We start from the raw sequence: 22500 nt of genomic DNA on the forward strand, positions 1-22500 counted from the left end.
CACACAGAAGCACATTAGTCTACCGCTCTTGTGAAAAAAATAGTGTTTTTAAATTGGTCTTTTTTTTTATATTTTCTTAAAAAAAAAGACAATTTCACATCTCGATGAAGATGGTGTCGAATGTGCTTGAAAATCCTACGCAGATTCAACATCTTTAGGAACATACACACACACACACACACACACACACACACACACACACACACACACACACACACACACACACACACACACACACACACACACACACACACACACACACACACACACACACACACGCACACAAACTGATGCTCATTCTTCCAGCAGCAGCAGTTGCTGTCAATCAAGGTTTCTGTGTCCGTCAGGAGAAACTCAATCCCAGAGAGAAACCTTTGTTGTTCTGGGACGTGTCCCCCCACAGGGGGGGGGGAGGGGCTCCCACCTCACGGGGGCCAGAGGACGTTCCATCAGCCAGACATAAAACCGGAGACGACCGGAGATGACCGGAATGAACCGGAGACCACCGGCAGAATGGGGAGGAAAGAAGAGACGGAGGCGCGTGATTGGAGCGTTGTAAGGCACTCAGAGGATCACGATAGGTCGGTCAGGCTGACGTTCAGACCCATCTCGGGGCGGGCGTACGGGGCGCAGTGGGCGGCTTTGGGGAACTCGGGGGTCACCACTCGGCCGTTCTCCCCCGTGCTGCCGGTGATGGACAACCGCGCCTTGTTCCTCATCGCATCGCCCAAGGTCATCTGGACCGGGCAGAGGGCGTGGCCAACACACACGGACACACACACAAGCACACATGGACACAAACACACGCACACAGGGAAGCACACGTACAGGCACACGCACACACACACCCACACACAGCCACACACACGTGCACGCGGACACGCACACACACAGGCACGGACACACCACACGCACACAAACGCGCACACACGGAGAACACATGAACACACGAGGAACAGGTTAGTGACAGGATCGGCCGTCCTTCAAATGTAAGAATTGTAAGAATGTTTAAAAGGTGAGGATGTGGCGCGAACCAAACATGATCTCCATGGTAACGGGATGCAGGGTGGAGGAGGTGATGGTCAGAGGACAGAGGTCGTTACAGGCATGGCCCACAGTCATACATGGAGACGGCATGGAGGAGAGGGGACGTGGGGACAAAACACTGTGGATCTGTTCACCAAATCATAAGATCAGTCGCTACCCTGGCCAACCTCACACCTCACGGATGGAGAGGGATGCCAAAAACGCGTGCATTAGAGGGAGTCATGAAACCTCGTCTCCTACCCCCTAAATTTTTACACTTTCGATCCCATAAACGTTGTAACCTTCCTTATATGTGGCAAAATTCTGTGAATTCTGCGAGGAAGTTGGGTTAATAGTCTGTGCGTTCTTTGCCACCTTCATTCGCGCGGCCTCGGCCCGGGACTTGTAACAGAACTCAATCAGGGCCACCAGCATGGCGAGGCCCAGCCCCCCCACCAGGATGTAGAAGACCCCCGCCACGTTGCTCAGGCTGAGTGCGCTGGTCTTCTCCTGGGGACAGAAGGCGGAGTCAGGGCGCGCCGCGGTGCACAGGGACAAACAGTATCATATGAGGCACACGCACACACACACAGACACACACACACACAGGCACAGGGATGCACGTTCACTATGGGTACAGCGGCGTGTGTGTGTGGACAGACGCGGGACGTGAACATACGACAGGACTCAGTGTGTGTGGTGGGGGGGGCTTCTCTGGAGCCGTGATCAATACCCTCGTTAATCAGGGGGGATCAATTATTGGGGAGTAAGTACACCTGGGACCGGACGGGGGGGCGCACCGCCTAGCAGTGGGCGTGTGTGAGTGTGAGTGTGTAGTGTGTGCGTGTGTAGTGTGTGTGTGTGTGTGTGTGTGTGCAGTGTGTGTGTGTTCGTGTATGTGTGTCTATGCGGCTCTATGTGACCAGCGGACCATTTAAAGGGGGGGCGAGACATCAGGGAGGAAGAGGGGGGCTGAACCAATCAGGAGACAGAAACAGGTCAACATAACGAACACGGAAATAGAGAAGCGATGAAGACGGCGTTACCACGGTGATAAAGTCTATTAATCTGATCCAGGACCAGTGACAACACCGTGACACACACCAGATATAGATATATAGATATATGGACATTAACGTGATCGTTTACAATATAATATACGAAAAAACGGTTACCATATAATACATATATGAACAGACATTTCTTTTTTTAACAGACATTTCTTTTTTATTGACAAATGTGTCTGGGTTTAAGTGTTTTGTTATTTGATGTGCTACAGCCGTCCTATAATCTTAAGATGTATCAGTTCTCAATATATCTCTTATTGTTTTATCTGTCATCAATGCATCTCTTATTGTTCTATCTGTTGTCAATATATCTCGTGCAACCAGTTCCTTGGAGGTGACTGTGTCGACTGCACGGTGTTGTGTGTCGGTACAATCTGTGTTTTAAAACGTCTCAAACAAACAATACACAAAACACGACAATACACACAAGGCACGACACACAACAAGACACAAACAAGGTACGACACACACTACTCACACAACAAGACACACACAAGGTATGACGCACACTACTCACACAAAAAGACACAAACAAGGTACGACGCACACACAAAAAGACACAAACAAGGTACGACACACACTACTCACACAACAAGACACACAATAGGTACGACACATGAGGACAACAGATGAGGGTCAACATGGTTGGACGCCCTTTAGAGGATTCAGCCAATCACTGATCCTGTATTCTAGAGATGGTCGGGACTCAGTCAATCACTGATCCTGTATTCTAGAGATGGTCGGGATTCAGCCAATCACTGATCCTGTATTCAGAGGAAGTCAGAGCCTTTAACTACGCGCCCCCAATCATCCAATCACCAGTTCCACACCGCAGCTTCTTTGTAAGAAGGAAGCTCCTGGATTTAGTATACTTTTAGAGTTAGGGTGCTGAAAAGGAGATCATTAAGGTGCACATTTCATGGGTGACATGGCATGCATTAGGGTCTGTGAGCTGGTACATGTTGGGTCATTAGTAGCTCCGCAGGCATGTGTCTCATGCTTTGTGATGACGGTCTTGGGTTGTAATGGTGTGTTTGCCACATCCACTGACCTTACTTCCTGAGTCCTTGGCTCCGCATTCCCCCTTATCGTACCACCATTTGTTTTTCAGCTTGTCTAAGACTCCTTGCTCACTGAGTTTCAATACCGCAAGGTTTACAGGCGTTCTTCAGTGGAACATAACATAAATAACATTATCAATGTTATTTTATGTTATTATTACATTTACACTTGCTTTGCTTTGATCTCTATCTCTCTCATCCTATCTCGAGTCTGACTGTCACATCTTTCTGTCGTCATGGCGATGGACCTCGACGCTCCATTTGGCCTAGGCAAACGCGGGTTTTGCGGAGCCAAATGTGCATCAACGTATCGCCGCAAGTAGGCAGCGGGCGGGGCGGGGGTTGGCATGGAGACAGCCGTGGAGGGGCCAATGGGGTGGGGAGGGGGGTCTATGTGTAGCTGTGATAACCGGGTGGCGGTTGGGCGCGCCCCCCTGAGCCAGGGGGGTGAAGGGGCGCGCGGTGGTGGGGGTGGGGCCGCCTGCTGCCTACTTGTGGAGTTGGGAGTGAGTTACCATCGCTCACTGGGGCTGACCTTGGAATCGCCACCACCGCTGCCGCATTCTCCTTTGTCGTACCACCATTTGTTTTTCAATTTGTCCAACAGGCCCTGCTCGTTCAGTTTTAACACTGCGAGGTTAACGGCGTTTCTTGAAACAATAGAACATAGCTTGTAAGACAGCGTCACTTAGCAATCCGGCCAATGTCTCTGTTTGTGTTTAAGCTAGGGGCTCCCCTGCCGAGCTACAGGAGGAGGCTTGGAGGCTGGCTATCTACAGCGGTGGAACACATTAATAACACTGTCCTCACTACAAGAGAGATAGCACAACAGCAGTCATGAAACAGTGGTTAGAGCTCAGTAGATACAGCATGCCACGTCACACATCATTCATCCTAAATGTTAGCTCTCTTAGCACTTAGCGTAGTCCTCTCTAAGATAGACAATGTTTAACAAATTAGCATCTCAACTCATCGTACAGAAACCCAAGCAGTGCCACAATGAGTCTAGGAAGATATTTTGGCATGAAAAGGTCAAATTCATGTCTGCAAAGCAGATTCTATGTCATCGATTCTTTAACAAGAGTCGTGTACTGAAAGGGTTTCACAAAACACATTGGCAAGCAAACTCTTAACAGAACATTGCTATCTAACAGGTCTATACAGGTGATGCAGTCGAAACAACAGTCTACTCAGTCACTCATCAGGTTAACAGGTTAGACACACGATGCAGAGGTTAGTTGGCTGGAGATACACTGGGACCTAGGATAGCAATAGAATGACTAGTGATCAGTTCAAATCAGGAAGGCAAAATGTTCTTACATATAGAATGATTAATTCCAATTGAGGATGATAATTATCATTATATATATTCCATAATATATTATTTCATCATAAATTACATTTAAAAATATTAATAAAAAATATATATTTTTGCAATTTATCGACTTACAATAAATTGCAAGGGCTTTAATCTACTCTGGTAAAACTGGTTACCTTGGCTCTATACAAACCACATTATCTAGGTGGCTCAGGGCCTCTAGCTAGGGCACATCAGGGTAGGTGGGATACTATAACAATATGGGGCACATTGTTATACTACTCCACCCACCTTAATGAAGATCCTTTGGGCGTAGCGATTCCGTAGCCCTTGGAGTCCAGGTTGCCTCCGACCTTCATGGTGTCGCAGGGCTTCCTCTGCTCGATGTACTCGTTCATGGTGGACTCCAGCAGGTAGGCGTACTTCCCCTTGGACTTGCGGACCCTGACCACGCCCTCGGCCGTGGTCTTCACGAACACCGAGGGCTCGGCGCTGCGCATGTACGTCCACATCTTGTCAAACAGGGCGATCTTGGAGCGCTGCAGGGGGGAGAGGGAGGAGGTGAGCTACACAGGGCGGCTGAATGAGGGTTTAGGGTGGAGGTCTAGATGTAAAGGTCTGGAGGTGGAGGTTTGGAGGTGGAGTAGGAGGTCTGGTAGGTCTGGAGGTGGAGCTTTTTAGGTGTGTGTATGGTAGTTTTGCAGTGAGTTGGAGGAAGAGGTCTGGTAGGTCTGGAGGTGGAGGTTTGGAGGTGAAGGCGGAGGAAGAGGTCTGGTAGGTCTGGAGGTGGAGGTTTGGAGGTGAAGGTGGAGGAGGAGGTCTGGTAGGTCTGGAGGTGGAGGTTTGGAGGTGAAGGTGGAGGTGTAGGTCTGTTTAGGTCTGGAGGTTAGGTGGAGGTCTTGTGGTGGAGGTCTTGGGGTCGAGGTCCGGAGGTATGATTATGAAGAGGAACCCTACCCTGAAGAACTCCTTGGTGGAACCAGAGTCCAGCGTCCCGTAGGCGATCTCCGTCTGCTTGGCCAGGTCCTCGGCGCTCTCGATGGGCGACACCATCCGCTCCACCGTGAGGAAGGCGGCCAGGTTGGCCGTGTAGGAGGAGATGATGATGAGGGTGAAGAACCACCAGACGCCCCCCACGATGCGGCCCGACAGAGACCTGGGGGGAGGTTAGACGGAACACACATGACAACACGGCTGGAAGAGAGAGCCAAGGAGCATTCATTTCGCAACGAAACGACAAGGTGATTCTGGAGTTAGGTCAAAAGCTGGTTGAGAGAAATGAGGTCCAGCTAACTGGGGAGTTAGGGTCACGTCACCCGGAGGCTATGGGGGAGATAAGGTCTGGTCACCAGGAGGTTATTGGGAGTTAAGGTCTGGTCACCAAGAGGTCCAGGCTATGGGGGAGGTTAGAGGGGGTCTGGAAGCTGGTACCTGGGGGAGGTTAGAGGCGGTCTGGAGGCTGGTACCTGGGGGAGGTTAGAGGCGGTCTGGAGGCTGGTACCTCGGGGAGGTTAGAGGCGGTCTGGAGGCTGGTACCTCGGGGAGGTTAGAGGCGGTCTGGAGGCTGGTACCTGGGGGAGGTTAGAGGCAGTCTGGAGGCTGGTACCTGGGGGAGGTTAGAGGCGGTCTGGAGGCTTGTACCTCGGGGAGGTTAGAGGCGGTCTGGAGGCTGGTACCTGGGGAAGGTTAGAGGCGGTCTGGAGGCTGGTACCTGGGGGAGGTTAGAGGCGGTCTGGAGGCTGGTACCTGGGGGAGGTTAGAGGCGGTCTGGAGGCTTGTACCTCGGGGAGGTTAGAGGCGGTCTGGAGGCTGGTACCTGGGGAAGGTTAGAGGCGGTCTGGAGGCTGGTACCTGGGGGAGGTTAGAGGCGGTCTGGAGGCTGGTACCTGGGGGAGGTTAGAGGCGGTCTGGAGGCTGGTACCTTGGGGAGGTTAGAGGCGGTTTTGGAGGCCCGTACCTGGGGGAGATGTCGCAGCCTTGTCTCATGAAGGCGCCGAGCGAGAACCAGAGGCTGTTGAAGATGCCAAACTCGTTGGTGGACTCGTTGGTCTGGATCTGGCCGTCCTCGTACTCCTCGGTGTGCCACTCGTAGGGGCTGAAGCGGCTGACCAGGAACAGCACCACGCTGACCCCGATGTAGGCGAACACGATGCACATCCAGATCTCGTAGGCAAGCGGGTCCAGGAAGGAGAACACGCCGGGTTTGGACTTCTGGGGCTTCTTGATCATGATGGAGATGCCCAGCGACATGAAGGGCTTGGAGAAGTCGATCACCTCCTCGCGCACCAGGGTGATGGTCAGGGGAGCCACCGCAATGTCCGCTTTCTGCCAACACAAGTCAGAGGTTCAGTGGTCAGAGTCTCCTCGTTATGAAGAGGCAGATCCCAGGTCAGTCCTGGCTACTTTGAGACCATATTGGACCATCAGATGGTACTTCATGATGCCCAGCTGGGATCTTGGACCGGAGTCTCGGATCCCAATATGAACAGAACGACAGGGTGACAGTAGCTCAGGAGGTAGAGCGGGTTGACTGGAAACCGGAAGGTTGCTAGTTCGATCCCTGGCTCCTCCTAGCGAAGTGTCGAGGTGTCCCTGAGCAAGTCACCTCCCCCCAACTGCTCCTGACGAGCTGGCTGTCGCCCTGTGTGGTCGACTCCGCCGTCGGTGTGTGAATTTGTGAATGAATGATTGTAAGTCGCTTTGGATAAAAGCCTCAGCAAAATCCCCTCACTGTAAATGTAAATGTAACAGACTATCTAAATTTCTACTGAGTGCGTACATTCCTGCTGCTCCTTCTCTGTGTACAATGGAGTCACTACTGCAGATAGACGGCGAATCACTTAATAACGTACGGATCAATATCAGACAACAACGCTCCAAAACTGAACCAAACAAACACACCACGAGTATCCAATCATGACCGGGCTCCTAAAGGAAGCGTCGAATCAGGGCTTACCCCGTAGACGAGCTCCCCGACCATGCCATTCCAGATCTTGGTCTCAGCGTCGCGGGCGCCGTACTTGCCGTCACCGACCACCTTCAGCTGGTACTTGAAGCCGCAATGCTTGGCGATCTCGGCGGCCAGGTCCACGCAGTAACCCTCGTAGCGCTCATTGTCAACGAACAGGTCAGAGTTCTTCTTCAGCATCACATAGGGCGCTTCCTGCAGACACACACTCAGTCAGTCATGACACACTCACTCATGGAGGCACAGACTCACTCAGTCATGACCCAACCTCATGGAGACACACACCGTTTAGTCATAACACACTCACTCAACCTCATGCAGACTCACAGTCACTCAGTCAAAACCTCCTGAGGACACAGACTCACTCATTCATAACCTCCTGAAGTAAAAGACTCTCATTCATACACTAACCTCCTGAATACAAAGACTCATACGCTAACCTCATCCCTCCTCAAGGACCCATTTTAAGATGGGAATACAAACATATAAAATCATAGTAGTAGACTAGTACAACTACTAAATTTAATATGTTTCATTACAAACATAATTAAGTTGATTTATGAAGTTAATGAAGCCATTTTGGTGAAACTGTTGCATGATCAACTCAGACAGCCTGGTTATTGGTTAAATCCCACTTGGCCATGCATACTAAGAGATACTTAACACCCACGGCCTAGTATATACACCATACTATACATTATTGATATAATCACATGCAAAGCCTGGAGCTTATGGGATAGGCAATCATAGGAGAGAGAGAGTGAGAGAGAGAGAGAGAGAGAGAGGGAGAGAGAGAGAGAAGGAGAGAGAGTGAGTATAAGTCTGTGTTTGTGTGTGTTTGTGTGTGTGTGTGTGTGTGTGTGTGTGTGTGTGTGTGTGTGTGTGTGTGTGTGTGTGTGTGTGTGTGAGAGAGAGAGAATGGAGGATATTCTCACCAAGATGGTGGTAACAATAACCGTCTTGTTTTCCATTCCTGTAGATTCGTTTGCAAAGACGTCAGACTTTGTGACGGCCATCTTGTCCATTTCATTCCAGTAGCCGATCTGTTGAATAAGACAAAAACAATAACAAGACCGTCAATAACAACAACAAGACTGTCTATGACAACAACAAGACGTCAATAACAACAAAACCGTCAATAACAAAAAGACTGTCAATAACAACAAAAAGACTGTCAATAACAACAAAAAGACCGTCAATAACAACAACAAGACAGTAAATAACTACAACAAGACCATCAATAGGTGGGGTTAGTTATGGTTAGTAGGGTTAGATATGGTTAGTAAGGGCTAGTTACGGTTAGTAGCATTTAATCACCTTGACCGGTCCGTTGTTCTTGAGCTCCATGATGTTGACCGAGTAGTTGACGCGCTTCCCATGCTGGTCAAACTGGATATTACCAGTCAGTCCATCAACACGCACCTACACACACAGTACCCAGAGAGAGAGAGAGAGAGAGAGAGAGAGAGAGAGAGAGAGAGAGAGAGAGAGAGAGAGAGAGAGAGAGAGAGAGAGAGAGAGAGAGAGAGAGAGAGAGAGAGAGAGAGAGAGAGAGAGAGAGAGAGAGAGAGAGAGACAGAGAGACAGAGAGAGAGGGAGAGACAGAGAGACAGAGAGAGAGGGAGAGTATAAAGTAGAGTATAGAGTGTGTGTGTGTCTGTGTTTGTGTGTGTGTGTGTGTGTGTGTGTGCGTATGAGGACCTGTTTTAGGGCCCTCTGTGTGTGTGTGTGTGTGCGTGCGTGCGTGGATGCGTGTGTGCGTGTGTGTGCGTGCGTGCGTGTGAGGACCTGTTTCAGGGCCCTCTGTGTGTGCGTGCGTGTGTGTGTGCGTGCATGCGTGCGTGCGTGCGTGCGTGCATGCGTGCGTGCGTGCGTGCCTGCGTGTGTGAGGACCTGTTTCAGGGCCCTCTGTGTGTGTGTGTGTGTGTGTGTGTGTGTGTGTGTGTGTGTGTGTGTGTGTGTGTGTGTGTGCGTGCGTGCGTGCGTGCGTGTGAGGACCTGTTTGATGGCCCTCTGTGTGTGTGTGTGTGTGTGTGTGTGTGTGTGTGTGTGTGTGTGTGTGTGTGTGTGTGTGTGTGTGTGTGTGTGTGTGTGTGTGCGTGTGAGGACCTGTTTCAGGGCCCTCTGTGTGTGTGTGTGTGTGTGCGTGCGTGCGTGCGTGTGAGGACCTGTTTCAGGGCCTTCTGTGTGTGTGTGTGTGTGTGTGTGTGTGTGTGTGTGTGTGTGAGGACCTGTTTCAGGGCCTTCTGTGTGTGTGTGTGTGTGTGTGTGTGTGTGTGTGTGTGCGTGCGTGCGTGTGAGGACCTGTTTCAGGGCCCTCTGTGTGTGTGTGTGTGTGTGTGTGTGTGCGTGCGTGCGTGTGAGGACCTGTTTCAGGGCCTTCTGTGTGTGTGTGTGTGTGTGTGTGTGTGTGTGTGTGTGTGTGTGTGTGAGGACCTGTTTCAGGGCCCTCTGTGTGTGTGTGTGTGTGTGTGTGCGTGCGTGCGTGTGAGGACCTGTTTCAGGGCCCTCTGTGTGTGTGTGTGTGTGTGTGTGTGTGCGTGCGTGCGTGTGAGGACCTGTTTCAGGGCCCTCTGTGTGTGTGTGTGTGTGTGTGTGTGTGTGCGTGCGTGCGTGTGAGGACCTGTTTCAGGGCCTTCTGTGTGTGTGTGTGTGTGTGTGTGTGTGTGTGTGTGCGTGCGTGCGTGTGAGGACCTGTTTCAGGGCCCTCTCGATCTCCACGCCGTGGGCCCAGGGTACTGCCGGGTTGGCCAGGCAGTCCCCGTTGTTGGCGCGGCGCGAGATGTCGATGCGCTGCTTGTGGAGCGAGCGGAACGCCTCCGTCATCACCTGCACCGCGTCGTAGGTCAGGGCGGAGGTGTACTGAGGAGGAGGAGGGGGGGAGGAGGGGGGGGGGGAGGATCAGGAGGGGGAGGAGGGGGGGGAGGAGGAGGAGGAGGAGGTGGGGGGGGAGGAGGAGAAGGAGGAGGTGGAGGAGGAGGAGGAGGAGGAGGGGGGGAGGAGGAGGAGGAGGAGGGGGGAGGAGGAGGAGGGGGAGAAGGAGGAGGAGGAGGTGGAGGGAGGAGGAGGTGGGGGGGGAGGAGGAGAAGAAGGAGGTGGAGGAGGAGGAGGAGGAGGAGGAGGAGGAGGAGGGGGGGGGGAGGAGTAGGGGGAGAAGGAGGAGGAGGAGGTGGAGGGAGGAGGAGGAGGGGGAGGAGGTGGAGGAGGAGGAGAGAACAGTCAGCTCGGACATGGGACTTATACACCCTCCTCCAATGTGTGTAGTGTGTAGTGTGTTAGTGTGTTGGTCCTAACCCATATCTTGCTGTCTGCCCCTGGATCCACCTTCTCCTCCAGGGTGTGTATTGTGGTGTGTATATTGTGTTTATTGTGTGTATTGTGTGTGTGTGGTGTGTATCAGGGGTCCTACCCGTATCTTGCTGTCGGCCCCTGGGTACTCCTTCTCCTCCAGGGCCTCCCACCGCTGGTCGAACTTGGCCACCAGCGGCTCCTCGAAGTCCACGATCTGGAAGCCGGACACGTTTGCCCCCCCGTACTGGATCTTAGAGAGGTCCCCGTCGATGAAGCCCTGGGGGGAGGGGCCCATCATCTATCACCATCACCCATCATCTATCACCATCACCTTTACCATCATCTATCATCCATCACCAATCATCTTTCCCCATCACCATCATCTATCACCATCATCATCATTTTTCACCATCAACATCATCATCATCCCAATCACCATCATCTTTCATCCATCAGAATCAACATCTTACTATCACCATCATCTTCACCATCATCATCATCTATCATCATCACCATCATCAACACCATCACCATAACCATCATCCATCACCATCACAATCATCTATCACCATCACCATCATCATCGCCATCACCATCAGCATCTCAATAATCCAAAAGTGTTACTTTATTATTCATAACAGAGCGACCTACCAGATTGGCGATGATGTAATGGTAGCCTTTGACATGTCTGCCAATGGTGACGACCTGGAAAACATAAACACAGAGAATAACCTTTTAGAAAGACTTTAATAATTGATCTCTGGAACATTTATATAAATCGACAAATTTAGTGTGGAAGTTATTCTCATAAAATGGGTTAGCAGACTACATTATTCATTATACACACGTCCTTAGTAAACCAACAAAAATAGTACAGAGGCTAGTTGATGAAGGCTCCCAGCCAGAGACTAACAGGTAAAGGCTAACATATAGAGGCTAACATTCTTCATAAAATTCCAATAGCCCATATTGATTTATTGATTATTGATTAATTTATTTATTATTGGATATCAATTTGCAGCAGCACAGTAGCATAGCTATTATTCCTGGAGTCCATAAATACAGTTATATTAACCATACATTCCGAGTCTCGTACAAACATAAACACATACTAATCTAATGACATACGTATAATCAAACACACACACACACACACACACACACACACACACACACACACACACACACACACACACACACACACACACACACACACACACACACACACACACACACACACACACACACACACACACACACACACACACACACACACTCACAAAACCAAAACAAACAAGAAATACAAAAATATAAATGTTGAAATAATAGTTCTCTCTGTGTTCTAGTCTAGTGTGTTGACATGGCTGCTGGACTGAAATTATCTGCTGGTGTACATCCACCCTGGTGACCCCTGAACGAATACATTTATTAACATGACTTTGTTTCCGTCTCCTTTGTCCGAATTGCATGTTCATTGGTCAGTCTGAACTGGTAATAATGGCCGAGCCCGCCGCCCCAAACATTTGATCGAGTGTCCCTTTTTTTCCCAAATCCAAGGTGGCAACCCTAGGAGCAACCGAAGCAGCAGGAATATTCCTGTTTGATAATCCGCTTCTCAGATTAAGACGGTTGAAAGGTAGGATGGTGTTTGAGCTGTCTGTATTCAGGGGGCTTCAAAGAGCCGTCAACGGGCTTAACGGCGTAACATCAGCCTCTCTGTGCTCTGCGCTTGTGTTCAGCCCTGAGCCAAAGCTCTCTCTGTTCCGTCGCTACGGCAGGGTGCAACAGACTATCACAAAGAACATGAACCGGCTGGTTCTGGAGGCCGCTTCATGTACAGCTCGGGAGGGTAAGGACATTCTGCTCGCGGTTAAGGCGCTGACTCCCAGCCCAAAGGTTCTGGGTCTGATTCCAGATCCCTGCAGTCAGTGCCCTTAATAACTGCTTCCTGAATCCACAGGAAGATGGTTGCGTCGACAGAGTCAGACAAGCAAGGCGACAGCCTGCTCGTCGGGAGCAGTTAGGGTGAGGCGTCTTGCTCAGGGACATCTAGACACTCAGCTAGGAGGAGCTCGGGATCGAACTAGCACCCTTCCGGATACCAGCCAATCCACTCTACCTCCTGAGCCTCATGCCGCCCAGTACAGCTGACCTCGATCTCTTTCAACATAAGGCTTCTGAAACACGTGTTTCAGAACCTGCTCCAGAACGGGGTCTCCTACCGGCTCCATGAGGTGGTCTACTACCGGCTCCAGAACGGGGTCGCCTACCGGCTCCATGAGGTGGTCTACTATCGGCTCCAGAACGGGGTCTCCTACCGGCTCCATGAGGTGGTCTACTACCGGCTCCAGAACGGGGTCTACTACCGGCTCCATGAGGTGGTCTACTACCGGCACCAGGAGGGCTTGTCCTACCTGCTCCATGATGTCCTTGACCTTGTCCTGCTCACAGTCCAGGATGACCCTGCGCTCCTTCTTGGTCTCCAGGTCCTGGAACAGCGAGCGGTACGCCTCGTCCTTCCTCTCGTCCTTCAGGTTGCCCACGTTGATGGCCGTCACCTGCCACTTCCTCTCGGCCGCCGTGTCCAGGACAACCTGCAGGGTGCTGAGGCCTGCAGACCAGTAAAACCAGTTAGACAAGTAGAACCAGTACCAGGACCACCTGCAGGGTGCTGAGGCCTGGGGGCCAGTAAGACCACTTAGAACCAGTAGAACCAGTTAGACCAGTTAGAACCAGTAGAACCAGTTAGAACCAGAACTAGCATTACCTGCAGGCTGCTGAGGCTGGGGACCAGTAGAACCAGTAAGACCAGGAGAACCAGTTAGATAACAGGAAAGCCAGTGCTCTCCCAGTCACAAGCAAACATCATGGAGGGACATTTACTACTTATCAGAGCTAATGTTCATCGCACACCAACACATCTATTGTGAACTCCAACTCTCTTCATGCTTTGCTCCTGCCCTTGCTAAGGCCTGCTGCTCTGGTTATGATTAGCCGTTAGCGACGGTTCATTTAGCACCTGGCAGCTAGACGAGGCAGATCTGAAGTCAGTTCAGCCTGAAAATGGAGGTGTTTTATGTGAATGAATTATGGGTAGCAATTCGTGGCGTTAGGTTATTATGGTTTGTCCACGGCCGCATGGACACTTAATCCCTACCATCGAAGGTCTATAGAACTACAGGTCTAGATGTACAGGTCCAGGTCTATAGAACTACAGGTCTAGTTGTACCGGTCCCGGGCTATAGAACTACAGGTCTAGATGTACAGGTCCAGGTCTATAGAACTACAGGTCTAGATGTTAAGGTCTATAGAACTACAGGTCTAGATGTACAGGTCCAGGTCTGTAAAACTACAGGTCTAAATGTACAGGTCTACAGTACTACAGGTGTAGATGTTTGCGTCTATAGAACTACAGGTCTAGATGTAGAAATCTAATGTGATGATGTAAGGACTGTACTATACTATAGGTCATAGTGATGTAATCTCATCTCATCTTCATGGGATGAGATTAAATACATTAGTGATGTAATCATCATGTTAATTATGATATGATGTCCTCATAGCATGATATGCGTATTAGGTCATCAGGGGATGACATGAGGATTACATGAGGAATCTGTCTGGTGGAACAGGAAACGTGTTTCAGTCCAGCCTCTGTACAACCAGACATGACAACCCGTGTAATGACATCACAGGTAGCTGAAAGCATGCCCCGCCCTTGACCCCCCCGTCTAAGCATGCCCCGCCCTTGACCCCCCCCCCCCCCCCCACGTCTAAACACACACAATGCCATTGCCTCCTCCATCTCATAAGGCTGAGTGATTGGATGAGAGCGGAGGCATGAGTCCCCTCCTAATATGATGCTAAGCTATTCACAGGGGCATGAATAATGCAGGGCCGCCCCTCCAGAGCCCCACAACCAGGGAGCGTCCTGGGACCTGCTGCCTGCGAACCAGCTCCCAGGGGGGGCAAGGGCCAGGAGCAGCTCCTCCCCCGGGGGGCAAGGACCAGGCGCAGGTCCTCTAGAGGCTGGAGCTCCAGGTAATGGACTAGAGGCTGGACCTTCACTAGAGGCCAGACCTCCACTAGAGGCAGGACCTTCACTAGAGGCCAGACCTTCACTAGAGGCCAGACCTCCACTAGAGGCAGGACCTTCACTAGAGGCCAGACCTTTACTAGAGGCCAGACCTCCACTAGAGGCAGGACCTTCACTAGAGGCCAGACCTCCACTAGAGGCAGGACCTTCACTAGAGGCCAGACCTTTACTAGAGGCCAGACCTCCACTAGAGGCAGGACCTTCACTAGAGGCCAGACCTTCACTAGAGGCCAGACCTCCACTTGAGGCAGGACCTTCACTAGAGGCCAGACCTTTACTAGAGGCCAGACCTTCACTAGAGACCAGACCTCCACTAGAGGCAGGACCTTCACTGGAGGCCAGACCTTTACTAGAGGCCAGACCTTTGTAAGTGCAGAACGGGAGGAGCGGAGCAGACTCACACCAGATCTGTTCTCAATCCAACTGAACAACCATGGTTATGTGGTTTCTCTTGTTTATATATATTATATATATATATATATATATATATATATATATATATCACAACCTCGTCACTATAAACCTGACAGGAAAGTGTGGTCTGTAGATTACTGCGATCAGGACATCGGTCTTCTCTTCTTCACACACCCACTCTAACCCCCCCATCACTCCTCATGCATATCTCTACACAGAGCACCAGGCCACCAGAGTGCAGTTGCCATGGGAACGAGAGGGATGCCATTGACCTAATTAACATGACGCTCCGGGATGGGGTCATGGCAACAGGGAGACCCTCAGCCGCACATAGCGATAGCAATAAGATGTGCGTAGCGTTAGCATGAAGCTAAACAACCTAGTATACTTCCTGGTTACCGCCTAGAAACCAACTAAACTGTGTACTGTGTGTACTGGAAACTGTATTCTACTGATCAACATACTGTACTGTATACTGTTTATGCACTATCTTCAACCCAACATATATACTGTACTGTATATTGTATACTGTACTGTATACTGTGTTTACTGTACTATCTCCGACCCGAGATTTATATTATACTGTATACTGTATTATTTGTTTACTGTACCATCTCCTACCCACCATATATACTGTACTATATACTGTATATTGTATACTGTATACTGTACTATCTCCCACCCAATACATATACTTAACTGTATACTGTATACTGTACTATCACTTACCCAACATATAAACTGTATACTGTATACTCTACTATATACGGGAATACTGAACTTTAAACTATATACTGTACCCTCTACAATCTCCTACCCAACATATATACTGTATACTGTGTTTACTGTACTATCTCCTAACCAACATATATACTATACTGTATACTGTACTGTATACTGTATACTGTACAATCTCCTACCCAACATATAGACTATACTGTAACTGCATGCTGTACTATAATCTTGTAAAAATATCAAATATTTAGTTCGCAATCTACTATACAACCTATATACTTAAAGGGTTAGGCACCAGTAGCCAGGGGTTATGGTGGTGTTGTGTCTTCTGGTGATTGTGCTGTTGGACACGTTTAAACTCCAGTTTGTAACGGCAGGGAGAGCCTGATACATTCACTAGTGATTTACTGTTGGTTGAAAGCTGTTCAGTCAGCAGCTTCGTCAATCCAATTACTCAATGGGGCAGTTATACTAAAGTAAAAGTTCAGTTATACTACCGTAATATTACAGTTATACTACAGTAATACTACAGTAATTGTAGCAATATCTGAGCTAGTGTGCAGAATGTATCTTTGCTATTTATTCAGATTGAATATAACAACACATAGATGTAAAACCTTCTGATAAAGTTCCTTCTGGTAACCTCTGTTTTCCCTACATGTGTGCGGTGTACCTGCGTTTGAACAAACTGGTTTCAGGTTGAAGGTAAACGTTACGTCATGTCCACGAGGTTGTGACTTCTGGAGCGCATTACCCAAGAGCCACTGGGGTCTCAAACAACAATGAACACAACCTTCAACACCTACAGCATGACCACGGTATCTATCACACTGGGCAGGAGACAGACAGAAAGACAGACAGACAGAGAGGCAGGCAGACAGACAGGCAGGCAGATAGACAGACAGGTAGACAGGCAGGCAGTCAGACAGATAGACAGACAGATAGCGACAGACAGGCAGACAGACAGACAGATAGAGAGACAGACAGACAGGCAGGCAGACAGACAGATAGGCAGACAGACAGGCAGACAGACAGGCAGACAGGCAGACAGACAGACAGGCAGACCGACCGACAGACAGACAGACAGACAGACAGACAGACAGACAGACAGACAGACAGACAGACAGACAGACAGACAGACAGACAGACAGACAGACAGACAGAAAGTCCTACCTCGGTCGCTGTCGTAGAGGTAGGCGAACTTGTCCCACTTGTAGTACTCGATGAGGCTCAGCAGGGGGCCTTTGATGTCGGGTCTCATCTGCAGGATGAACTGCTGGGTGCCGTCCAGAGGGAAGCTTGGCGTGATGAAGGACACGTGCAGCGTCCCGCAGAACGACGTGATGGTGTTCACACTCTTCTTATCGTAGAAGCCGAAGATGGCGTACACGCCCCGGGCGTACTGGGAGCAGACTGGACAGAGGACAGAGAACCAGTCAGACCAGGAGAAGCTAATACAGAGAACAGAGAACCAATCAGACCGGGAGGAAACAGAACCTGTTGCAGAGAACAGAGAACCAGTCAGACCAGGAGAACCTGTTACAGAGAACAGAGAACCAGTCAGCGGGGGAGGACACAGAACCTGTTACAGAGAACAGAGAACCAGTCAGACCAGGAGAACCTAACACAGAGAACAGAGAACCAGTCAGACCAGGAGAACCTAACACAGAGAACAGAGAACCAGTCAGACCAGGAGGATACAGAACCTGTGACAGAGAACAGAGAACCAGTCAGACCACACAGAACCTAATACAGAGAACAGAGAACCAGTCAGACCGTGAGGACATAGAACCTATTACAGAGAAAAGAGAACCAGTCAGACCGGGACGACACAGAACCCCTTTGAGTTGGGGCACTGATGACTTACATTTATTGATATATTTTTATGATATATTACTGTGACTGGTTCTCATTAGTTCTGTTTTTCCATTTGAACAGCAGCCTCTTTCCCAGAAGCTGTGATATTATATATATAGAGATATATAAACACACTGGAACGTGGTCTTGGTGCCTGAATGAAAGACTTTATTAAAGTGGTCTGTGGCCACCAGAGGAGCTGTGGTCCCAGTTGGTTATCAGGACGTCCTGACCAACATCCCCCGGGGAGCGCTGGTCCCCCACCGAGAGGACTGCGGACCAGCCCCTAAACCCTCACCCCTCCCGATCCTGCGAGAAGGTCCTGCTCAGACGGAGACGAGAACGTCTTGGTAGAGACCGTATCGATGGACTAAGTGATGTGGTTATGGAGGCCGGTTCTCCATGCTGGCCTGAGATCCGGAGATGCGCTGCTGCTTGTTAATGCATATTGATCAGGGGTGAGTTAATCAGAGTGATTGACCAGGGGGGAGTGTCCCACGGTGTATGTCATCCTCCCCTACACCCTGTTGAGATGGGCCTGCTGACACTAGGGTCCATCCATTAGACGGCTGAAGCCCCCCTCCCTTAAGTGGTGTCAGCATCTCAGCACCGCGGAATGTGCTGCTACAGAGCAACTGGACAGGGGAACATGGAGGGAGAGGGCAACATGAATCAACATGTATGTAGAGGCCATCTCAACATGTATTAGGGGTGCAACGGCTCGCAAAACTCGCTGTTCGGGTCATGTCACGGTTTTTGGGTCACGGGTCAGATCATTTTCGGATCAACAACACAAATGTGACTTTAAATGTGTTAAAAGCAAATAATGTGAAAAATTTGGTAATAATCCTCTTTCCTTTATATTGCATATTTATATCCTGCATATTTAAAAACATAGCTTGTGTCGACACAAATAAAAAATATTTGAAAACAATACAAAGTGCAAACTGAGGCATTTATCCTTCTTATTTTAAACATGGATAGTAAATAAAATAATAAACCTGTGTCCAAAGGAAGCACAGCAGACCTGGGTTTCCAACTCTAAATTCCTTTTCAAAAAGATGAGGATGTCTGCATTGCCTGGGGAGAGTGTAGAGTCTACACTATCTGCATTGCCTGGGGAGAGTGTAGAGTATACACTCTCCCTAGGCAATGCAGACATCCTCATCTTTTTTTCCATCAAATATCCTAGCGAAATACAGTATCTGTCGTGTTTTATTTGGCATTTTGTAAATCCATTGTTTTCTGTTGGAAAACTCATTGCTCGGTGACCGGAAACAGAAAGGGGGGCTGGTTGTAGTCTTTTCGCTCGGTTCTAGCCCTACTGTTGAGACGGAGAACCGAGCGAAAAGACTAAAACCAAACATAAACAGACTCATATCTGTTTCCGGTTCCGGTTAAATGGGATTTACAAAATCCCAAATAAAACACGACAGAAACTGTATTTCGCTACGATACTAGGAACATCAACGAACACCACTCACCACTGGGTGAGTTGCACATATCTGAAAACCAACTTTTAGGGTTGTTTTAAGGACAGGTTTGTGAATGCCCATAGCAAGCCATTCTGGAACAGGCAAGGGCGATTATTAAATGAGCCAAATACCCGAGACAGGACCAATAGTCAACCTTTTGGTGTCAACCACTTTATTTCATTCTAGACAAACCAGAAAGGGAGATCAATGTGCTATATACCGGAATTGTCCTTTAAACATGCGCCGATCACGTGAACGGACAACTTTTTTGTTTTTGTTTTTGCTAAGCCAATCCGTGGATCACTTGCGTCCCAAACCGTGAGGGTTGATCCGTACGGATCACGGGTAATCCGTGATCCGTTGCTCCACTCATTTGTATGTAGAGAACAACATGTAGAGGACAACATGTATGACGAGAACAACATGTATCACAATGTATGTAGAGAACAACATGTAGAGGACAACATGTATCAACATGTATGTGCCGCAGAGAGCTGTCCTTGATACAGAGAGGTGTACAGAGAGTTGTCCTTGATACAGAGAGCTGTACAGAGAGGTGTCCTTGATACAGAGAGTTGTACAGAGAGGTGTACAGAGAGGTGTCCTTGATACAGAGAGCTGTTAGTACAGAGAGGTGTACAGAGAGGTGTCCTTGATACAGAGAGTTGTACAGAGAGGTGTCCTTGATACAGAGAGTTGTACAGAGAGGTGTACAGAGAGGTGTCCTTGATACAGAGAGCTGTTAGTACAGAGAGGTGTACAGAGAGGTGTCCTTGATACAGAGAGTTGTACAGAGAGGTGTCCTTGATACAGAGAGCTGTACAGAGAGGTGTACAGAGAGGTGTCCTTGATACAGAGAGGTGTACAGAGAGGTGTCCTTGATACAGAGAGGTGTACAGAGAGGTGTCCTTGATACAGAGAGTTGTACAGAGAGGTGTACAGAGAGGTGTCCTTGATACAGAGAGCTGTACAGAGAGGTGTACAGAGAGGTGTCCTTGATACAGAGAGGTGTACAGAGAGGTGTCCTTGATACAGAGAGGTGTACAGAGAGGTGTCCTTGATACAGAGAGCTGTACAGAGAGGTGTACAGAGAGGTGTCCTTGATACAGAGAGGTGTACAGAGAGGTGTCCTTGATACAGAGAGGTGTACAGAGAGGTGTCCTTGATACAGAGAGGTGTACAGAGAGGTGTCCTTGATACAGAGAGGTGTACAGAGAGGTGTCCTTGATACAGAGAGGTGTACAGAGAGGTGTCCTTGATACAGAGAGGTGTACAGAGAGGTGTCCTTGATACAGAGAGGTGTACAGAGAGGTGTCCTTGATACAGAGCGGTGTCCTTGATACAGAGAGGTATCCTTGATACAGGGAGGTATCCTTGATACAGAGAGCTGTCCTTGATTCAGAGCGTTGTACAGAGAGGTGTCTTTGATACAGAGAGCTGTCCTGCGGTGCTATGCCCCCTAACCCTCCATCGTCTTCAGCGTTCTGCTTAGACTTTGCGGCAATGTGTCAGAGTCCTGGTGCTACTCCCATGAGGACAGACTGAACAAGGCTTCCTTTCAGACTCTCTCTAAACTCTGGACACTGAGGCCGGTTCCTCAGGACACACCGCTGTGATGCTAACATGCTGGTACAGCCGGGGCCACGTCAACAACCACACAGCTAGAGACAGAGCGACACATCAAGGTAGAAATAGAACGGCTGATTGTCAGAAAGACAAAGAGGTAAACACACGAGGTGTTCTGGGTTCAGAGAGCCCACTGCCTTGGGTCTTGTCCCCCCACCAAGGACAACTCTCTGGTTCTGATCCGATGTTCTCCATCATGTGGTAATGTGTGTATAATCAGCCGATGTGCTGGAAGGTGTTTACGTCCTAATGACACGCGGTTCTCTGAGGAGCGCTGGGAGCTGCTTTGAATAATCCCGGCGACAGAGGAGCTCTGAGCTGCGTAGACGTGGTGCTCTCCTGGCCTCCGCGGCTCGGATCACAGTCAGCTCATGCTCCCCCACCACCACAGTCTGAGACCCAACACGGAGCCCCAGGGGGCGCCTGGGGCTGCGCTCTGATTGGCTGGGCGTCAGTAGAGGACTGGAGCCGTTAGATCACACCAAGCTCTGCTCAACAAAGAGCAACACGAGAACTCAACCCTTTAGACCGATAGAGAGAAGAGTAGAGAGTAGAGTAGAGGGCAGAGACTAGAGTAAAGAGTAGAGAGCAGAGAGTAGAGTTGAGCAGAGAGTAGAGTAGAGTAGAGTAGAGAAGAGTAGAGGAGGGTACAGAGTAGGGATTAGAGAGTAGAGTAGAGAGTAGAGTAGAGTAGAGAGTAGAGTAGAGTCGAGGAGGGTAGAGTGTAGGGAGCAGAGAGTAGAGTAGAGAGTAGAGTAGAGTAGAGTAGAGTAGAGTAGAGTAGAGTAGAGTAGAGTAGAGTAGAGTAGAGAGTAGAGTAGAGTAGAGGAGGGTAGAGTGTAGGGAGCAGAGAGTAGAGTAGAGAGTAGAGTAGAGTAGAGTAGAGAGTAGAGTAGAATAGAGTAGAGTAGAGGAGGGTAGAGAGTAGACCAGGCTGCTCCTCCGGACTGGAAGGTCTCACTATCCAGTCGGTCAGAGACCAGGCTGCTCATGGGGTCTGGCAGACCAGCGTCGGGACGGCTCTCGACTCCTTCCTGTTAACTGCAGGATACAGTCTTCGTGGGGAATGTTGAGAGACAACAGAGATAACGGGGATCCTCATGAGTAGTATCTAACAGTGTCAGAACAACACAAGGCTGTTCCTGTGTGCGTTTGTGTGTGCGTGTGTGTGTGTCAGTGTGTGTGTGTCTGTGTGTGTGCATGTGTCACTTTGTGTGTGGCTGTGTGTGTGTGTTTGTGTGTGCCACTGTGAGTGTGTTGGTGTTCTGAACACTGAGCTCAGTGAGGATCTGTTCCCGTGAGCAGCGCTCCATAATGAGCAGAGCGCTGATCTCTGTTCGTCCACAACTCACGCTGAGATAAGACAAGACCCGCCGCAACGAATATTAATGAGCAGTCCGAATGTTGTCACGGTGATTTAGGAGCTGTGATGTCATCAGGAGGGATCCATAATGCTGCAGCTGGTATGATTTGATCGCCACGGATACGTGACAACTAAGAGGATGGATAATTAACACCTCAATGTTTTGTTAGGTCGAGGAAGGAGGGGGGAGGAGGAGAGGGACG

General features: G+C 49.6%; 2 protein-coding genes across 2 annotated transcripts in view; both read right to left on the minus strand.

Moving 5' to 3' along the window:
• The window catches only part of ppid (peptidylprolyl isomerase D), a 314679-nt gene that overhangs the window by 171286 nt on the left and 120893 nt on the right, over positions 1–22500 (minus strand). The window lies entirely within an intron of this gene.
• The window catches only part of LOC132466480 (glutamate receptor 2-like), a 31467-nt gene that overhangs the window by 1287 nt on the left and 7680 nt on the right, over positions 1–22500 (minus strand). Inside the window, exons 3-17 of the mRNA XM_060063732.1 lie at positions 17667–17682; positions 17150–17558; positions 13146–13342; positions 11383–11436; positions 10850–11008; positions 10135–10302; positions 8758–8862; positions 8376–8483; positions 7429–7635; positions 6430–6797; positions 5430–5628; positions 4764–5011; positions 3690–3804; positions 1402–1536; positions 1–737 (exon numbers count right to left, since the gene is read on the minus strand). The exon at positions 1–737 is cut by the window's left edge and continues 1287 nt beyond it. Coding sequence (XP_059919715.1) covers positions 573–737; positions 1402–1536; positions 3690–3804; positions 4764–5011; positions 5430–5628; positions 6430–6797; positions 7429–7635; positions 8376–8483; positions 8758–8862; positions 10135–10302; positions 10850–11008; positions 11383–11436; positions 13146–13342; positions 17150–17558; positions 17667–17682 — 2653 coding nt within the window. The 3' untranslated portion in view covers positions 1–572. The remainder of the gene's footprint in view (positions 738–1401; positions 1537–3689; positions 3805–4763; positions 5012–5429; positions 5629–6429; positions 6798–7428; positions 7636–8375; positions 8484–8757; positions 8863–10134; positions 10303–10849; positions 11009–11382; positions 11437–13145; positions 13343–17149; positions 17559–17666; positions 17683–22500) is intronic.

Source organism: Gadus macrocephalus, chromosome 10, assembly GCF_031168955.1.
Source record: "Gadus macrocephalus chromosome 10, ASM3116895v1".
NCBI lineage: Eukaryota > Metazoa > Chordata > Actinopteri > Gadiformes > Gadidae > Gadus > Gadus macrocephalus.